At 37.2% G+C, this 18,022-nt stretch overlaps 1 protein-coding gene across 5 annotated transcripts in view; it reads left to right on the top strand.

The window, feature by feature from the left end:
• Positions 1 to 2,146: 2,146 nt before the first annotated feature.
• Positions 2,147 to 18,022, top strand: part of DPYD (dihydropyrimidine dehydrogenase) — an 869,249-nt gene continuing 853,373 nt past the window's right edge. For 2 of the 5 annotated variants that reach the window (XM_031654360.1, XM_031654348.1), the window contains exons 1-2: positions 2,148 to 2,322; positions 2,617 to 2,770. Coding sequence is in view for 2 of the 5 variants with exons in the window: in XM_009213512.4 (XP_009211776.2) it covers positions 2,284 to 2,322 (39 nt within the window). In the remaining 3 variants the exon portion in view is untranslated. Of the gene's footprint in view, positions 2,323 to 2,616; positions 2,771 to 18,022 lie in introns of all 5 variants that reach the window. The other 3 variants (XM_031654381.1, XM_009213512.4, XM_031654339.1) reach the window with 2 other exon arrangements.

Below are 18,022 nucleotides of genomic sequence, written 5' to 3'. Positions count from 1 at the left end.
AAAAGGTAAATAGTTATTTTGACCCATTTTAACTACAAGTTCATTGATAGGTATTGTGACCTATTTCTTAGCAATAAGCAGGACAAAGAGAATAAGTGATGCAGTGAAACTAAAGTTTCTAAAATGAGCTGCTCAGTGTATACACGAATGTACTCTGTTCATTCAATCACCAAGTGTTCTTGGTGTCTTATGTTTCAGTCCTGAGCTAGGAACTGAGTATCCAGTAAACAACAAAAGTAGACATAGGCCCCCTCTTTCTGGAGTTTCCTCTCTAAGCAGAAGACATACAATAAACAAGTGACATTCAAATAAATATTTAAACAACATTTGAGACATCTATGAAGACGAAATAGAATGAAAAAGACAGAGTGGGTGTAATTTTGTTGGTGATGGGGATAGATCGGAAAGACTCCAGAGAGATCTAAATGATAAGTAGAAGGGGAAGAAGAGCTCCAAGTGGAGGGCAATGTGCAAAGGTAGAGAAGTGGATGGAGGATGAAAAGATTACCTTGTGGTTGGAACATAATGAGTCAGGGCAAGAATGGCAGAGAAGAGAGGTAGAGCAGGTCATTCAGAGGTCACTAGGGAGTTTGTATTATATTCTGACTGCAATGAACCATTGAAGGATTTATACCATGGGTACCTGGGTGTGTGGATGTATCTTTATATGGCATGAGCCAGTTAATACTTTTTAAAGCTCAATCTGGTGTGGAGATGAGGTAATAATAGAAACTGGAATACCAGTAGCTTGGACCACGGTGGATGCAGTGAAATGGAGAAATTAATGATTCAAAATCTATTTGGGAGGTTGACTCCTCAGAGTTTGGGCATAGACTAAATGAGGCAATGAGGATAAAGGAGTCAAAGATGATTCTAAGGTTTCCATTTAACTTTCTAGTGTCTCTTAATATTTGATTCAAGAAAAATGTATCCATCTCTTAGTAAGTTCCAGGTCTGGAAGGCAATCTGATGGTTCAGAGAAGCCTTCTCAACCACTCAAGGTACCCATGCCCTAGCTATTCTGTCCTATTATTCTTTCATCTTACAAGCAGGCATCACATTTTGCTTACTTGCTTATTCTGAGTATAATCTCCATGAGAGTGATGTGTATTCCTGAAGATTATATCCGGAGAACCTAGCACAGTGTCTGTGACTGGCATATTGAAAATGCTCAATAAACATATTTGTTGAATAAAGCGATGAATGACCTAATGAAAAAATAATGATAAGGGAAAAATACCTGACTCCAAGGTGTCACTGTCTAGCCAAAAGCATGAAGGAGTGCCGCAAATGTCCTAACAGAAAGTGTTATGGTAGAAGAGATGTGGGATGCATCTAACGGGGGTGGGACGGGAAGAAAAGGAGAGAGGTCTGGAGTACAGAGATCCTCAAAAACGAGGTGAGGTGAATGTTTTCTGGATTGGGACCAACTCTACAGGAAATCTCTCCCTTTTCCTCAGCAAGCTCTAGAGCAAAAATGAAGAGCAACTTTTCAAAAGAGTTTCACATTTTGGAATAAAAATATATTTTTAAAAATGACCATTAAAATGGGATTTTCCTGCAAAAAGACAACCTTGATTATGTACCACCTGCGGCACTTCCTGTATGCTGCTGTGTGCTGTGGATGTTTTTGCTCGCCTTCCTCCCCTCCCCGCAGGGACTGTGAACTCTCTGAAGACCCATGCTCTGTTATCCTCCACTGCAGTTCAAACCCCGCCCGCCTACTTGGTGGATGGATGGAGGACCATCTATTACTTCATCCCTGGGGAGTTCCTGAAGATGCAGTTGCCCCTCAGACAATGTATCTACATCTCGCGGGGTTTGTGCGGAAGAAAAGAAAAAGTGAAAGCTGTTGCTTGGAGCGCGGACTGCTTTTACCTTTAATCCCGGGGATCCCTCGTATCTGGCCCCGCCTGCCTACCTCAGTTTTTAGCAGTTTAGAGAGTAAAGGCCAGTCCCCGGGGCGGGTGCTGTAATCCCTCCCTCCCTTCCGCTTGCAGAAGGAAAACAAGCTTCCAGGCTGGGGCGCGGAGCGCGCTGAACTGGGAAGGCCGGACTGCGGCTGCTGTGCCTGGCGCGGGAGCCGCAGGACCGAGCGCGCAGCCCCGCCCCGGGGGCGTTGCCGCCCCGCGCCCGCTCCGCGCCCGCTCCGCCCCCGCGCCGCCGGCCCTAGTCTGCCTATTTTCCACTCGCGCTCCGGCTGCTGTCACTTGGCTCTCTGGCTGGAGCTTGAGGACGCAAGGAGGGTCTGTCACTGGCAGACTCGAGACTGTAGGCACTGCCATGGCCCCTGTGCTCAGTAAGGACTCGGCGGACATCGAGGTACGGACTTCGCCTGGTTCGTCGGTGGTGGCGGGATGGTGGGGGGTGCCCTGCTGGTCGGTGCCGGGGAGGTCCCCGCGGCCGCCGCGCCCTGGAGAGTGAGAGACGCGGGAAAGTTTCCCCCGTGGGAGATCTGCGGGGGAGGCGGAAGAGCGCGGAGCCAGAGACCCGCGTGGGCAGGCGGGGAGCGAAGGGGAGGACTTTCCGCAACTGGAGGGGGTGCCCTTTGCGTCGGGACCTGTTTACTTCGGAAGAGATTTCAGGAATCATGTCTTGTCCTGCCCCGAATGTCAGTGACTGAAGAAGCACCGGAATTCCAGAGAGGTGGACTCTAGGGGGTAGGAGCTCCCGTTTCCCACACGTTCTACCCCTTCACCTCCTGTATGTCGTTTCTGGACACCTCTCCACTGCCCCCATCTCCAGTAGCTGAATCCTGCTATTTGCAAAGGTGAAGTATAGAAATAAAACATCTGTGTGTCAGCTGTAGCAGTCGCCTCTAGCCATAGTATTATTTATGAAATAATTTAACATGGAGAGAGTGGAACAAAGTATTCAGAACATGAAAAATGCAGTGCCCTCAGAAAAACAAATTTTATTTTTCTCTCCTCTCAACGGTTTTTGATTCCCTCTTGCACTCCGTTTCTGTTAAAAAGAAAAAAAATCATCTTTTTTTTTTTTTTTCTGTAAATAAGGTCCTACCTGAAACGACATGGCATTGCCTTTCTCTCTAGTACCTTAATACATGCGATGAAAAGGATTTAATTATAAACAGTGATTTTACACATACTAAACCAAAGTCAGCACTTTTGAGCTAAGACAAACTGCTTTTTAGTTTTCCGTTTTGTTTGGGGCTTTTCTTTATTTGAGTCTTCTACTCTGGTAGAAAATTATGTGTGTGTGTGTGTGTGTGTGTGTGTGTGTGTGTGTTTTCTTTAGAAATAACAAAATTTTCCTTTCGTCAGTCCTTTTGGCGGCTTAAGTAAAAGTTTTGTAAACCACCTGTTTGCAAAATAGCTGCTTTGGCCACATTTTGCCTCTGTAATTGATTGAAGAAACTTTATATTCTGGGAGGAGGTAGTCCTGTTTTCTCCAGGCTCCCTAACTTGGTTTGAAAAATCATTTTAGTAACAAGAGCCAAAGTGTATTATGTAGACATCTCTAGTTAGTTTACTTTTGGTTTCTGTTATGGAGAGTTGACTTTTTGATATTGAGCAATATGATATATTTAGCAGATATTTGTTCATCTGTGTGCAGGATAAGAGATACTTGTGTTTTTCTGTATTTCATTTAGGGTAGTCTATTCCTTTTTGGTCCTTGTGACTTTGACTTAACTTTTTTCTTTTCTTTTTTTTAAATAAGCTGAAAAACAAACTTTTGGCAGTATTACAGCAGTATTGATTTCAGATATCAGAGTTGTCTTAGGATGGGTGGCTTTTGGCTGTTTAATTTCAGAATAGTGTGTTATCTGCTTAACTGATTTCTTTCTCTGCAGTTGTCTTTGAAATCAGTTCTTACATTCTACTGAGGAGAAAGATGCCAGTGAAACATTGAATGCCCAGCTTGATTTCATATATTGTTTCAACTAAGAACATTTAAGAATCACATCCTTTCTACTCCCTCCACTGAATTCAACTTTAGTCCACACGGCCAGTTTGCCTAATACTACTTTTAGTCTAGATTCCTGGTGTTCAAACACCTTCAGCTCTTATGTAGTTCATATATGCAACACTTTAATCAGTAACATCTTTCATCACTCACAGCACCTTACTTTTGCCTCAAAGTAATACCCGTGATTCATGAGCTGAAACACCATGAAAGAGCATGAAATTAATCATTAAAATATAATGCAGTGAGGAAAAATACATTAAGCCTAGGGGAGCACATTCAAGCATAAATGCCTCAGTTGATCCTCTTGACTCACCAAAGTTCATTTTTATGTTGAAGAAGTAGAATGAATTATCAAAGCTCAGTTTTCCATCAAATTTGAATGCTTTTCTTGAACAAATTCATTACAACCATTGTCTAGAGATTGATCTGATTGTGATCATTGTTTTAGCTTCACATACATGGATAAGCAAGTAATATTTTAAAAATATTGGTATGAAGCGGTTAGTGAATGTGATAAGAACACATTGATAAATGTGAAAAGTACTTGACAATTGTTAAAAGAACAGAAGGTGATAACAACCTACTCTAATAGTAACTGACTTTTCTCTATGAGCTAACTACAGAACCTCATGTTTCAGTGAAACAGCCAAGAAATATCTTTGTTTCTGGGGGAAAAGTTATTGAGGTATATATAAAGGTGCTTTGTGTGCCTATTTCATAATTTCTAGTCTGAATCCAATATTCCATCAGGATTTGAGGGTTAGGAACATGGAAAACAATCAGATCACCAAACTCCATAGCTGGAATATCCATGGACTGGGAGATAGGCAAGGATAGGATGTGTTACTTGGTGATAGGACCTAGCTCATCTACTCAGAATTGTTGTTGTTGTTGTAATCATAGAAGTTGAATGAAAAATCAAGTTTTTTTCAGATATATTAATGTGGTTCAGAGTCTGGCTTCTGAAACCAACTGCCTCTGATTGAGGTCTAACTTTAAGCTGTGTGTTTGGGCAAGTTACCTACCCTCTCTGAATTGCACGTGGAAAATCTGCTAAGGAAAATAATAATAGTAAGGATAATCAACAAATGTCATAAGTTGACAACATCTTGTTGGAAAAAAAGGGCAACATGTTAAAAAATAAAGATAACAGAAAAATATATCTTATTCTCAGGAAAATCACTTCCAATGAAATGATTAGCATTTAAAGTCCATTAATAGTACTTATATGCTTTTAGAAGATATTTTGCTTTGTGAGCATGCTGTTTGGATACAGTCTGAATTTTGTCAACAATGACTTTAATACAGACTGTCCTGGGATTGTTTCAAAGAAGGTTGGAGTTGGACATTGGTCACTTTCCCAGGCCTCAGCAGTAACTTCACAGTACTTCATTCAGATTGAATTGACAACCAGTGTATTGTGAATATCTGCACATTTGAAAGGAAATGAGAATTATTTTGAAAGAGTTCTCTTTTGTTCAAGACCTTGTTCCCCTCTACTGGCAAGGATAATGAGAATAGACTTTGAAAGCATATATCTAAACGAAAATGTATGCAGCTGCAGCAAACTTTTAACTATTTGAATACTAGTAATTTTTATAAATATTTATAGCCAAACCAAGTTGCTATCTGTTACTCTACTGCTCCCACAGTCACAATCACAAGGTCCATCCCTTGAATTATCAGTTAGTGAATGTTAGAGGGTTATAAACTCAATTCACATTTACCCTGAATGAAAAGGGGATTTTAGTCCATTGTCCACAAAATCAAATGCATTTTGAGTCAAACAGAAATGGTTTCTGAATTGCTGATACTATGACTTCTATTCACTGAAAAGGTAATTGGGAATTTTCTGTATGATTAACTAGGAAAATGAGATTAAAAATAGCGAATTTGGAAAATGGAAGCATTATGGGAAAGACTTGGAGAAAGTGGACTTTACAAATTTTGCAACAAGAAGAGTCATGGGTTATGAATTGGCAGAGATGGCAAAAAAATTTTCAGAACACCCTTTATCATAATTGCCTTTGCTGCTGGGGAGGAAGAAGAAGAATGGATCCAAAAAAGATAATAAAGATTCCACTTTACAGAAAGCCATGAGTTGTTTATTTATTTAAATGGCTATGTTTTTACTGAATGTCTAAGTAACAGTCATTTCTTTTCTCCTTCCTTTTATTGATTGGGCACTGCAGATCTTATGGAAATGTATTCTTAAATAATTAAGACTTTTAAAGCTTTAACTTTTTAAACCTATTTTGTGAGTTAGAGTTGTTGAAAACATCCTTGTACTTCCTACTTTAAGCTGTTTTGTGGGACATAGTTTTACTTTGAAGTGTTTCTCCTTTCTAAGGAGTTTAGCTGGACGGTAGAAATGTTTCTGATTATCTGATTTGAGGAGTCACTGATTCTAATGGTAGCTTCCTGTAGTTTTAAGGTACTGCATATTTCTATAGTTGAGCATGTTGATATGTATTTCAGTGCAGTTCTTTAAAATAGAGATGGGGGGGTCTCAGTATATTGCCCAGGCTGGCCATGTACTCTTGGGCTCAAGCGAACCTTTCAGCTTGGCCCACCAAAGTTCTGGGCAGTTTAGCGAAAAATTCTATCCCTTGAACATGAATTCAGATGAACAGTTTTGGTAGTTCAATTAAAATCTGTGAGATTAATGACTAATGATGGATCTTGATGGAGGGTGATTTTTAGATTGGATCTGCTTAGTCTTAATGATAGCAAATGATGTTGACTGATTGCTTAATTGTAAAGTGCTGGAATTCAGTAGCCTCCTTTGTTACATTCTAGAAGAAAAATTCACTTTAAAAAAGATGAATATTAACAGTAAGGAATTGATAAGGACACTAAGAAGATCTAGAGTCAAAATACTGATTCAGTTATGGAAGATCTTTAAGCTATCATACTTTTCTTTAACTATTTGAATACAGTATCTTACTGAACTCTGTATAAACTAGCAACAACACAAGGGCTGAAAGCTGGAACTCCTAGTAAAATAAAGATGTCTGATCACTGTGGGAGAATTCTAATAATTAGCATAAATATAAGTGATGGTTTGGAACACTAAAACTAAAAGACAGTGAGACTGAAAAAAGATTGTCATAGAAAATCATGACAAAGAAAATCTGATGAGAGATTTGATATAATCCAGGCTTCAATACAGCTAAAGAGGAGATCAAAAAGCAGGATTGGCTAATTTATTTTTCTGCCTCTCTGCTGTATGGATGCATGACAAATATGTTGCAGAGCCCTTCAGTCCTTAAAATTGTAAAGAAAATTTTATTTTGTTTATATTCTACCTGAATTAAAAATATTTAATAAAGCGTTGTAAGATTATACCTTTATCTATAATTGAGACTTTGATTTTAAAATGTGACATGTTTACCTTCTGGACTTCATTTGCTCATAATCCTCCATATCAAGACAGAAGGTGTTTTTGGCCTCAAATATCAATCGTGTGGGTGTTCACTGATATCCTGGAGCCAATTATACTACTGAGATAACTCTTAATAGGATTATGTCTTTCCTGTGGTTTATAATTATTACTGCTTCCATTGCTTTTAATTAAAATGTTACACTAGTAGATATGAAACATCTGCATTTAAACTCAACATATAACTTTTAGCCAGTTCACCATGAATACATATGTATTTATATGTATTGATGTCAGGAATTGAGTACTTTTGTATGAAGTTATTTATTTTGTATTTCCCCAAATCAAGCTTCATTTCATGGTTAGTACAAAAAGAAAACATTGTATTTAAACAGACCTGGGTTAAAATCCTGTCACTCTTTTATTTTATTTGTATGACTGTGGTCAACTTCTTTCTTGGACTGTCATTTTTTCTTCTGTGAATTGAATTTAATCCTATGTATTTCATGCAGTAGCTGTAACGATTAATTGGAGTCACATACACAAAATGCTTCAGACAGCATTTGTCACGCAAATATATGCTTTTTAAATTGGTTACACTTATTTTAAATGTTATTACTGCATCTATCATGTATACTATATGAACATCAATTGGCAAGAATTTATTTTTACTCCAGTAATCAACTAGTGGTATTGAAGTCTGTTAGAATCTATGAGAAAGGGAAGAGTTAATGAAGTTAAAAGAATTATGAAAGAGGTGCATTGTAGATTCATAAATGTTGCATATATCTATTATGAAAAAGTTACTGAATTAACATTTGTCAATATTATGAGGGAGATTGGGGAGTTTCTGAAATTCAGATCAATTTAAAGAGACCCATTTCATTTCTGTTTAAAAATATGTTTTTAGTACCGGTTGTACTGCCAGCCCACTGGTGTAATTTTCAGGTGATACAAAGGAACTATATGGCCTAGGTTTTGTTTATACAAGACTATTCACATCTATTACATAGGTTAGTGAGATTCAAATCCAGGCTGGCCCCTATCCTTACTTTTTTTACTGTAACATAAATATGGATTGATTCTTCTGCGTTTTTCTGAGTGTTTTTGAGACTAGGTCAGGGCTAGTGCATAGGTGAATTTTTTTTTTTTTTTTTTTTTTGGCATTCTCATAGAAATGTAGAAGGCAGTTGACATTAATTTTTTCTGAAAAGAAATTCCTACATAATTAAAACAAACCCCTATATTTCCGTGTGCTAACTGGAGTAAACTTATCTTCTCTCTAAGCAAACATACTAGCTTCAAAGACAATTTTTTTCTAAACTTTTAAGCATCCCTAAACATACTGCATTTGCTTATGAATAACTCTTTTAGCTCCTAGGAAAGGAAAGAGTTGGTTGGAGATAACCTATTTTGCACCAGGAAAAGGTAAAGTGTGATCTTACCGAGAGATGGCTCATATATTAAACTTTTTATACTAGTTATAATAATTGCATTTCTTTGAGAATTTTACCTTGGCTACATAACAACATTTTTGCTAGACTTTACCTCCATCATAATAATTAAAGAGATAATCTGTATCCCTACCTCCCAGGTGCTTGGAAATTGATATTATAAGCACTTATGAATGTCCCCTTGAGGCACTCTTGACTGGGCCACTTTGAAGAAAAATCTCTTCATCAATAATTAATCCCTGAGGGCCACTTCTCAGGGGACCCACACAAAATTACATGTCAACTCCTGGCCTGATTTATATAGGAGGTGATCATGGATGAAGCTCTGAGTGCACTTCCTCCTCCCTCCATGTTTTATCCCTCACCTCTCTCTGCTGGTTCTCCTCCACCTCCACTCCTCAAAACCCCCAGCACTTTTACTGCTCTCCAAAAACTTTATCCTCCAACTTACAACTCAGTGTACCTACCCAAGATTGACTCACCAGGTAGATCTTAATTTTTATGAAATTCTTTAAGACTGACATGAAAAATTGTAGTATGATAAAATTTATAAAAATGTTACCATGCCTAATGAAAAGGTCATGTGAAAATTGCCAGCAAAATAGTAGAATATATATTTACTATTTGTCAATTAAAATGAGTACATTTCCCAAGATACAGGATAAGCCTGGGGATAATTTTTCTTCATGCCATAGATGCCTTGCTCTCTGACCTTGTGGGAATCATTCAGCCACTGTGAAGTTTGCTGATTCTTCAGTGAATTTCGTATTGATGAGTCTTTTAAGGATGGTTTGAAATAAAACATGGCAATGGTGAAATTGTTTGGAAATGTGACCTGATGTGTGATCATATTAAGGAAATGCAGAGATCTTAGCTCCTCAATTTACAAACTTGGTAGGTCTGAGTGTACTATTTATACCAGCTATGTGAATTTGATATACTTATTCACCTGATTTAAAACTTTTTAAATGTCTGCTTGCTGCCTTTTCTTTTTTAATCTAATGAACAAGCTAAATCTAAATTTCACCTGAGAATACAAAAAAAGTTCAATCCTACTTTATATGGCTGGAGTTCTGTGTAAGGGTGATCTGGAATTAATAAATTTACATTTTGTATGTTTTGGATTATGCTGTCTTTAACTAGAAATTAATACCAGAGATTCAAAAAAAGGAGATGGGACTTTATGCCAATTTCTTCAGTGTATTTGTTGATTGATGATTGTAGATGAAAACCGTGGCATAAGCAATGGGGTCCCCAGAATTCAAGCTATACTAATCTGACTCCTTGTGCCACAGTGGACCTGAGAGCTTTGTGGGGCCTTCTTTCAGATGTCTCTCTATGCCAAACATTGAAGAGTGCTGGGGTAAAAATTTAAACTTCTTCACAGTTCAAAGAAGAAAGGCATTCAGTTCCCCTCACAGATCCCTAGGGCTAACGCGTGTTACCGTTCACCACAAAATGTTCATTCCCGTTAACTTTTAGTGTAACCTTAGTGTAATAAAGGTGTTAACTTTTATTATGCTTTATTTCCCCGATTTGATTTTTAAATTATTTTTCATGATTATTACAGAAGATTTAAAAAAATGCAGAAAACTAAAATCAAAAGTTGTCCCCAAAAGTACACAGTCATCCCACTCAAGTCATCCGTGTAATATTGTTGTAGTACATTTCTTTCCTGTGCACCAGGTAATTTTTCCCTAAATACTTTTAGTCATACATAATTTGATATTTGTTTTCTTGTCCTATCAAAAGCATTTCTTCGCATTCTTTTTTTTTTTTTTTTTTTTTTTTTGAGACGGAGTCTCGCTCTGTCACTTCAGTTTTAAGTCGCAGCATAACATTCCTTGTGGGTGGAGATATCAAAATGTATTATTCAAGTCTCCCTCTTACTATCAGGCATTTACCTTGTTTTTTAGTAGTCAGTTATTAAGAACAATGTTTCAGCACAATTTTTTTTATTTGCTTAAAGCATTGTGCTGGAAATACACTTGAGAGTGTTGGCTCAATGATATATAGTGCATTTCGGTTCTGCCCTTCTCACCTGTGTGCTTCAACTGAATTAAGTGTCTTTGAAAATATGTTTTAAAAAAGGAAAGGGGGCCACTTTGGGGTGCAAAGACAGAAAGGGCAAAATAGAAACGGAACCAATTTACTCATTTGCCTCATCTTCCTAACACTGATTCTAGGAAATAGAACAGGCAGGCGTCTGGATATAGTTCCCTTTGATAGGGATGTGATTTCCTTTTAACTCAGGGCTGATAAAAGCGTTTCTTTCTAGAGAATGGCTTGACAGCCTGCATGTTTCCTTATTTTTTCCGCCCTGGAGAAAAGGAAGAGTAAGGTTGAGCCTCAGGTTGTTATCTTGGATGAAACATTCGTAAATCTCAGATTGTGGTCATGAATGGATAAATCTCAGGTTGTTATCTAGAATGAGTAAATGTAATACTAACTACAGCTGTCTCATCATGTGATGGAAACTTTTATATTATCTCAGCCTTCCCACCCTCACCCCAAGAACAGACCACTCTGGCAGACCAGATTCTCAAAGAATTATTTTATCCTAGCCTGCCTTTATTTTAGAAGTATGGGTTGTCATGTGTGTGCATGTGCATATGCACAAGCATGTGTGTGTACATTTTCCTTTTTTTCCTTCCTGGTACTCAGAGAAGAAAGGGTCCATGAGTGTAACTACTTTTGACTCAACACATTTTTCTCCCACATACAAATTAAATGAAGTAAAACATACTTCTTCCTCTGCTGTGTTATCCAAAATGACTCTTGATTTTTGCTACATTTTAAAGCTAAAGTTTACTTGCAGCCCAAACTCCAGACATTGGTATGCTCAAGGCTCCGTCTTTTCCGAAAGAGATAAAAACATTTGCAGAGAAAAATTGGTATGTGGCTCATGAAAAGGACTGCCCATCACCCCTTCTATTCCAAGACTGGACAGTAAGAAACAAAACTAAAACATCCTTTATACTTAAGATCACAATATTACAGGATCCTAGAAGGGAATCATCAATGGTAGGTATGACTGCTTTAAGGATTTGAAATATTTTCAAGTTGATGTCTACATGGTACTACTAATTCATAGAACTGCTAGTAGCTGTATGAGTATGTATAAAATGATACCCTTTCAAGTGTTAATAAGAATTATTTTTTTTTAAAATAAACAATTAGGTGAAAATTTTGTCTGATTGGTTTAATTTGCATTTGTTTGAATATTGGTAAATTTTAAACATTTTTTCCACATTTTAAAATATTTTGGGTTTTCTTTTAAACAAATTATTTTTTAACAATATTTTAATGTAAGAGTAAAATAAGAAAAAAAGTAAATAAGAATACAAATAAGAAAAGTAGAAGTATAACAAATTTTAAGAAAACTAGATGCTAATGTGTCATAAAATCACAACAAAATAAATGTTATGTTGGAAACATAAAATCTACCCAAACTAACCTCAGATAAATTCAGAAACAGCAGTACACTGATAACCTCAGTACCTTATAATATTTATTGATAATGAGTAATAGATAATTAATATTTATTCTGATTATAGTGAAAGGACAGCATAGATTTGTGGTTAAGAGTATAGGCTCTGGAATTAGAGTGCTAACGTTCACATCCTAGCTCTGCCATTTACTAGTTTTGACCTTGGCAAGCAACTTAAACATTTTATGTTTCAGTTTCCTCATTGTAAAAGTGGGGATAGAAATCATACCTACATTACAGGATTGTTGTGTGGTTGAAGAAAATACTACAGATTCGTCCTTTTTAATAGTTCTAGCATGTGACAAGTATGCAATTAATATTAAGTATTAAATTATTAATAATGACTACCACCTATTATTTTGACTTCAGTGACTTTTTTATCTCTTTGACAATATGTTATTTTAGTCTTCTTTAAAACACAGAAACCTTACTCTTTTTTTTTTTTTAAATCTAAAATATTAATTTTTTCCTAATGTGCTAGGCACTGGTCTAGATGTTGGAAACACATTTTCAAACAAGACGGAAAAGAATTCTGCAGTCAATAAAATTGCATACTAATGGAGGAACAATAGTAAGAAAAAATTCTTTAATTTACAGTAATTTCAGATAATTCATGAGCTTTTGTAAAAATAAACAAAGAAAATGTGATGCAGAATGGCTAGTAGGGTCTTTTTTTACATGGTAGTCAGAGAAGGCCTCCCTGTAGAGGTGACATTTGAACTGAAATCTAGAAGATCAATAGAAGTGTGCTGGGGGCTTTTGATGAAAAATGAAAGTAAATCAAAGAGGTGGGATTGAACTTAGTCTGGTAAACAAAAAGAAGTAACAGGTGTGGGGGACACAAATGTAGTATGTAATGGCATTCAGTTTGAAATCACTATTGGATAGCACAGTCAAGATATCACATAGGCAGCTGGGAGTAAGCTTTTAGAGGTCTGTAAAGAAGCCATAGCTGGGGATAGAAATTGAGGAATTATTGACATAAAGATGTATTTAAAGTCTTTAATACTTAAAGACAGCGTAGCTCGACAAGGGACTGAGGACTTTGGGCATTGAGAAGAGGAGAAGATAGTCAAGAAACCAAGGAAGGAGGAAGGATGTGTATGTAGTCAACTTTCTTATCTGCTGTTGGGAGGATAAGTTGAGGGCAGAAAGATTTCTCTTAACTTGTTAACATTGAAAAAGTGTGAGCTTGACAATAGCTACTGGGGAAAGAAGCCTAATAATAATGGTTTGAGGAGAAAATTGAATATGAGGAAGTAAGACAATGGCATTGGAAATGCTAAAGAAAAGTTTTCCTGTAAAGGGGAACAGAAAATAGGGAAGTAGCTGGAGAGGGATAACAGAGCACGTATATATGTTAAGGGGAGAGTTGCCGTAGGGAAACTAGAGTTGAAGGACATAGAGGGGATAATTACTTGTATAAAGGGATTCTTTTGGTGAGAGGGAACAGGATTGATAATATAAGTTTTAGAATAGGTGGTGAGACAGAGAGGTGACACATTGGGTGGTGGAACAATAAATAAGTTCCCTCTTCTGATGGATGGTTTTAATTTTCTCAGTAAGAGTATGAGGCAGAATTTCCAACTGAGGGTGAGAGGAGAACAGGCTGTAAAATTTTGAAGAACAGGTGAAAGTATGAATAGATTTTCTGGAAAGTAGGATAATGAAAATAATGAGGAAATATAGAAGTATAGTAGGATTGTTAGGCAGTATTTGTTTTCCACTTGGTACTTGCAGTCAAGAATTGAACATGAGAGCAGTGAACATAATTGTTGATTGTTCTCCATCCACTGTTCACTGCTTGGGTTCAGGCAAAGAAGATGTAAAGAGATAGGTTTAAGTGGATTAGTTTTGCTTGAGCAACAAAGTTGGAGTGAGAGAAGAATAGGGAATTAAGGATGTTGTGAAGAAGTCATAACATTGTATCCTGGAAGCTGATCTGAGGGAAGTCAGCATAGGAGAATGAGAGGACTACTGAAAACACCAGTGACATGCTCCATGGATTGATGGTTTCAGTAAGGTCAGATAATTCTTGGAAAGTGGAATGTTGTTGGAGATAAAGATTGGAGTGATATGTTTGAAAGAAAGCTTTTAGAGGTAGTGCGATAATCATGGTAAAGTCAAGACTATAACCAAGGGTGATGGTGGCTGCAATGGGGTGGAAAAACAAGAATTATTCGTGGTGAAATGGTGAGTAAAAAGAGGCAGGTGCTAAGTGAGCCAAGAGTCTGTTGAAGTCACTAAGACCGGTGTACAAAATAGAATGGAGTTGAAGACATAGAGAATTAGATGTTAAATTCTCACTGAATTTGGGTAGAGGGTATGGCGGCAACCACCTTGGGTTGGTAGATGACAGAAGCACTGAGTTATAGGAAGTAGAACACAGAGGAAATACGATGGGAAGATACATAAGAAAGGACAGCCAGGCCAGGTATGGTGACTCACCGCCTGGAATCCCAGCACTTTGGGAGGCCAAGTGGGGTGGATTGTTTGAGCTCAGGAGTTCAAGACCAGCCCGGGCAATAGGGCAAAACCCCATCTCTACAACACACACACACAAATTAGCTTGGTATTGTGGTGCATGCCTGTAATTCTACCTACTTGGGAGGCTGGGGTGGGAGGGTTGCTTGAGCCTGGGAGATGGAAGCTGCAGTGAGCCATGATTGCACCACTGCACTCCAGCTTGGGCAACAGAGTGAAGCCTTGTCTCCATAAAGAAAGAAGGGAAAAATATGCAACGATAGCCATATGACTATGGAGACAGTAATTGGAGTGATGGATCAACCAGCCAGAGGATAACAAGGATTTCCAGGACCTAGAAGAGTCAACAAAAGAATTCTCCCCTACAGATTTCAGAGGAAATATGGCAAGGTTGACACCTTTACTTTAGACTTCTAGACTTGAGAATGGGTGAGGCAATACATTTCTGTTTTAAGCCACTAAGTTTGTGTAATTTTTTTTTTAATGGCAGCCTAAGAAAATGAATGCAAATTTTGATGTGAACTGCAAAGGAGCTGGGGTATTTGTGGAAGGAAGAAAGGAAGGAAAGAACGAAAGAGGAAGGACAAAGAGTGTAAGGAAGGGAGGGAGGAAGAAGCAAGGGAGGACCTCAGATACTTTGATAGTAGGAACAAATGAGACTAGGGATAACTAACATTTGTAAGAGACAGTATTTATTAAATTCAAATTCGTAGTTTAAGGAAGTAATTGAGGTTGACTATTCCTAAATATGAAGACTCCTAAATATGCTATTAAAATCCTAGTTCCCTAGTTCTGGCACTTTTGAGCTTTGTGAACTTAAGCTTATTTCCCCAACTATAAATTGGAAATAATGATCCTTGTTCTGTTTATCTTACAGTGTTGTTGTTTGGTAGAAATACATTAAGAACAAATGCAAATGTAAGCTGTTATTATCATGAAGTTGCTTAATTTACAGATATGCACAGTCCTTATATGAAGGGAAAAGATGTTTGTTATTAAACATGGAGAAGAACCAAGTAGATAATTTTTAAAAACCCACATTGAAAATTAAACACAGCAGTTCCCCTTCATCCAATTTTTTGCTTTTTGTAGTTTTAGGTCTGAAAGTATTAAACATAAAATTCCAGAAATAAATAATTCATAAGTTTTAAATTGCATGATTTTAGGTATTGTGATGAAATCTTGCATTGTCCTGCTCCTTCCCGCCCAGACCATGACTCATTACTTTGTCCAGCCAGGGTCTCCACACTGTGCAAGCTCCCTGCCTGCTAGTCACTTAGTCACCATCCTAGTTCTCAGATGACTGTGGCAATATTGGAGTCCTTTGTGTTCAAGAAACTCGTATTTTACTTAATAATGGCTCTAGAGTGCAAGAGTAGTGATGGAGGCAATTCATATATGCCAAAGAGAAGCAGTAAAGTGCTTCCTTAAGTGAAAAGGTGAAAGTTCTTGACTTAAGGAAAGATACAGAGATTGCCAAGATCTTTGGTAAGAATGAATCTTCTGTCCCTGAAGTTGTGAAGAGGGAAAAAGAAATTCTTGCTAGTTCTGCAGTTATACCACAGGCTGTAAAAGTTACAGCTACAGTTCGTGAGAAGTGCTCAGTTACGATGGAAAAAGCATTGAAAACAAATATATATATGTAGGGTTCAGTCCTATCTGCAGTTTCAGATATCCACTCGGGGAGTCTTGGAACATATCCCTGTGGATTAGGGTGGACTCTTGTATATATTTTTCCAAAGTTTAAGTTACCAACAAAACATATTATTCAATCACTCAATTTTATAAGTAATTTTTAAGTACTTGCTGTATTTTGGGAACTATATTAAGTACCGTTTAGAGTCTGGTTAGAAAGATAAATGCATCTCCTCTAAATGTGCTTTTGATACAGAACAGAAGATGAGGCAAATTCACCAAGAATTGTATATCAAGACAGAAAGTCCTGAGTACTTGGGGATGATAATTCGGAATTATGGTGTAAGAGTTAAAATATGCGTGTTATAAATTCACATTCATGCAACTTAATAATTTAGTTTTACACCATTATTTAGATTATATTTAATAAATGGTAAAGAAATTCATATAAGTTTTGTTACAGTTTCCCTTTACCTCAATATCCAGTAATTTAGGGGCCAGAAAATTAATTAGGTTATCACTTTCCAAGGACAGGTGGAGGAAGGCTGTCCTGGCTGAAATGGGTCAGGTGAGAGGCAGGTGTAAGTACAGGAGCTGGCCGAGTTAGAGTTAATGGGGATCATTGTGGATCTATGCACTCAGAGCATTTTTTTTTTTTTCTTGTACAGAGCATTTTTTTTTCTCTTGTTCCTTAAGAATATGGTTCCAATCTTAGGAAGATGTATCAGTTTCAGAAGTGGTGAAACCAAGGACAAAGAAAGGTTAAATGGTTTGATTAAAGTCAGTAGTGAACTGAAAACTAAAATCTATGAATATGAGCTCAGTTTTACATTGCTGTTTATTCAGACATTAAAATACATGACATGAAAATGAGGAATCATAGAGGTATAGTAGTGGGAAGTCCTTCAAAAGTTACCTCATTTTTCCTGACCGTATGCATTCACTGAGTTTCTCAGTAAGATGTTTAATATTCGGTTCTTCAAGGAGTCCTTCACATGTGTAAATGAAGCAAGGTATGAATGGCGTCTAATCCACAGGCCAGATGGTTGCAATGGAGGGAGCTGATGAGATATCATCAATCACTTCTCTACATCATGTCAAATGACCAGTTTTGTCCTTTGCCAGGCTACTTTGGCGGCTGACGGGACAGAATCTTTATTTGTTGGGGAAATTTGGAAAAAGAAATAGGCAAAATTAATTACTGGACTGGAATTGGTTTTGGGATTGTATATCGTGTTTTCTTTTCTTAAGTCCGTATACATTTAGATGTGTTATAAAACTGATTCACTGGAGCCCTTGACTGAAGGACATTTTTCTTTCTACTTTATAACGATAATGATGTCACTGTCAAGACAACCAGTTCATATTGAGGACTAAAAAAATATAATGAGAAGGTAATGATCTAAGGTTAATTTTATATTAGCCTAACCCTTGGCCCCTTTTTATCTTTAGTCCTGTATAATTTTGAATTAATTATACTACAGGAACAAATAGTTAGAGGTGCATATTGGGTAATTATAATTTGCACTACAGTGTTTGAAACAAAGCATTTCTGGTCTAGTTCTCAGTTAATCTGAAAGTGAAATAAATCCAGGATCTGTGACATTCTTTATCAATTCTAAAATAGTGTACTTCCATAAAACATAT

Source organism: Papio anubis, chromosome 1 (genome assembly GCF_008728515.1).
Source record: "Papio anubis isolate 15944 chromosome 1, Panubis1.0, whole genome shotgun sequence".
Lineage (NCBI taxonomy): Eukaryota > Metazoa > Chordata > Mammalia > Primates > Cercopithecidae > Papio > Papio anubis.
The sequence above is the reverse complement of the archived record's forward strand: the minus strand, read 5'-3'. Positions and strand labels throughout refer to the sequence as shown.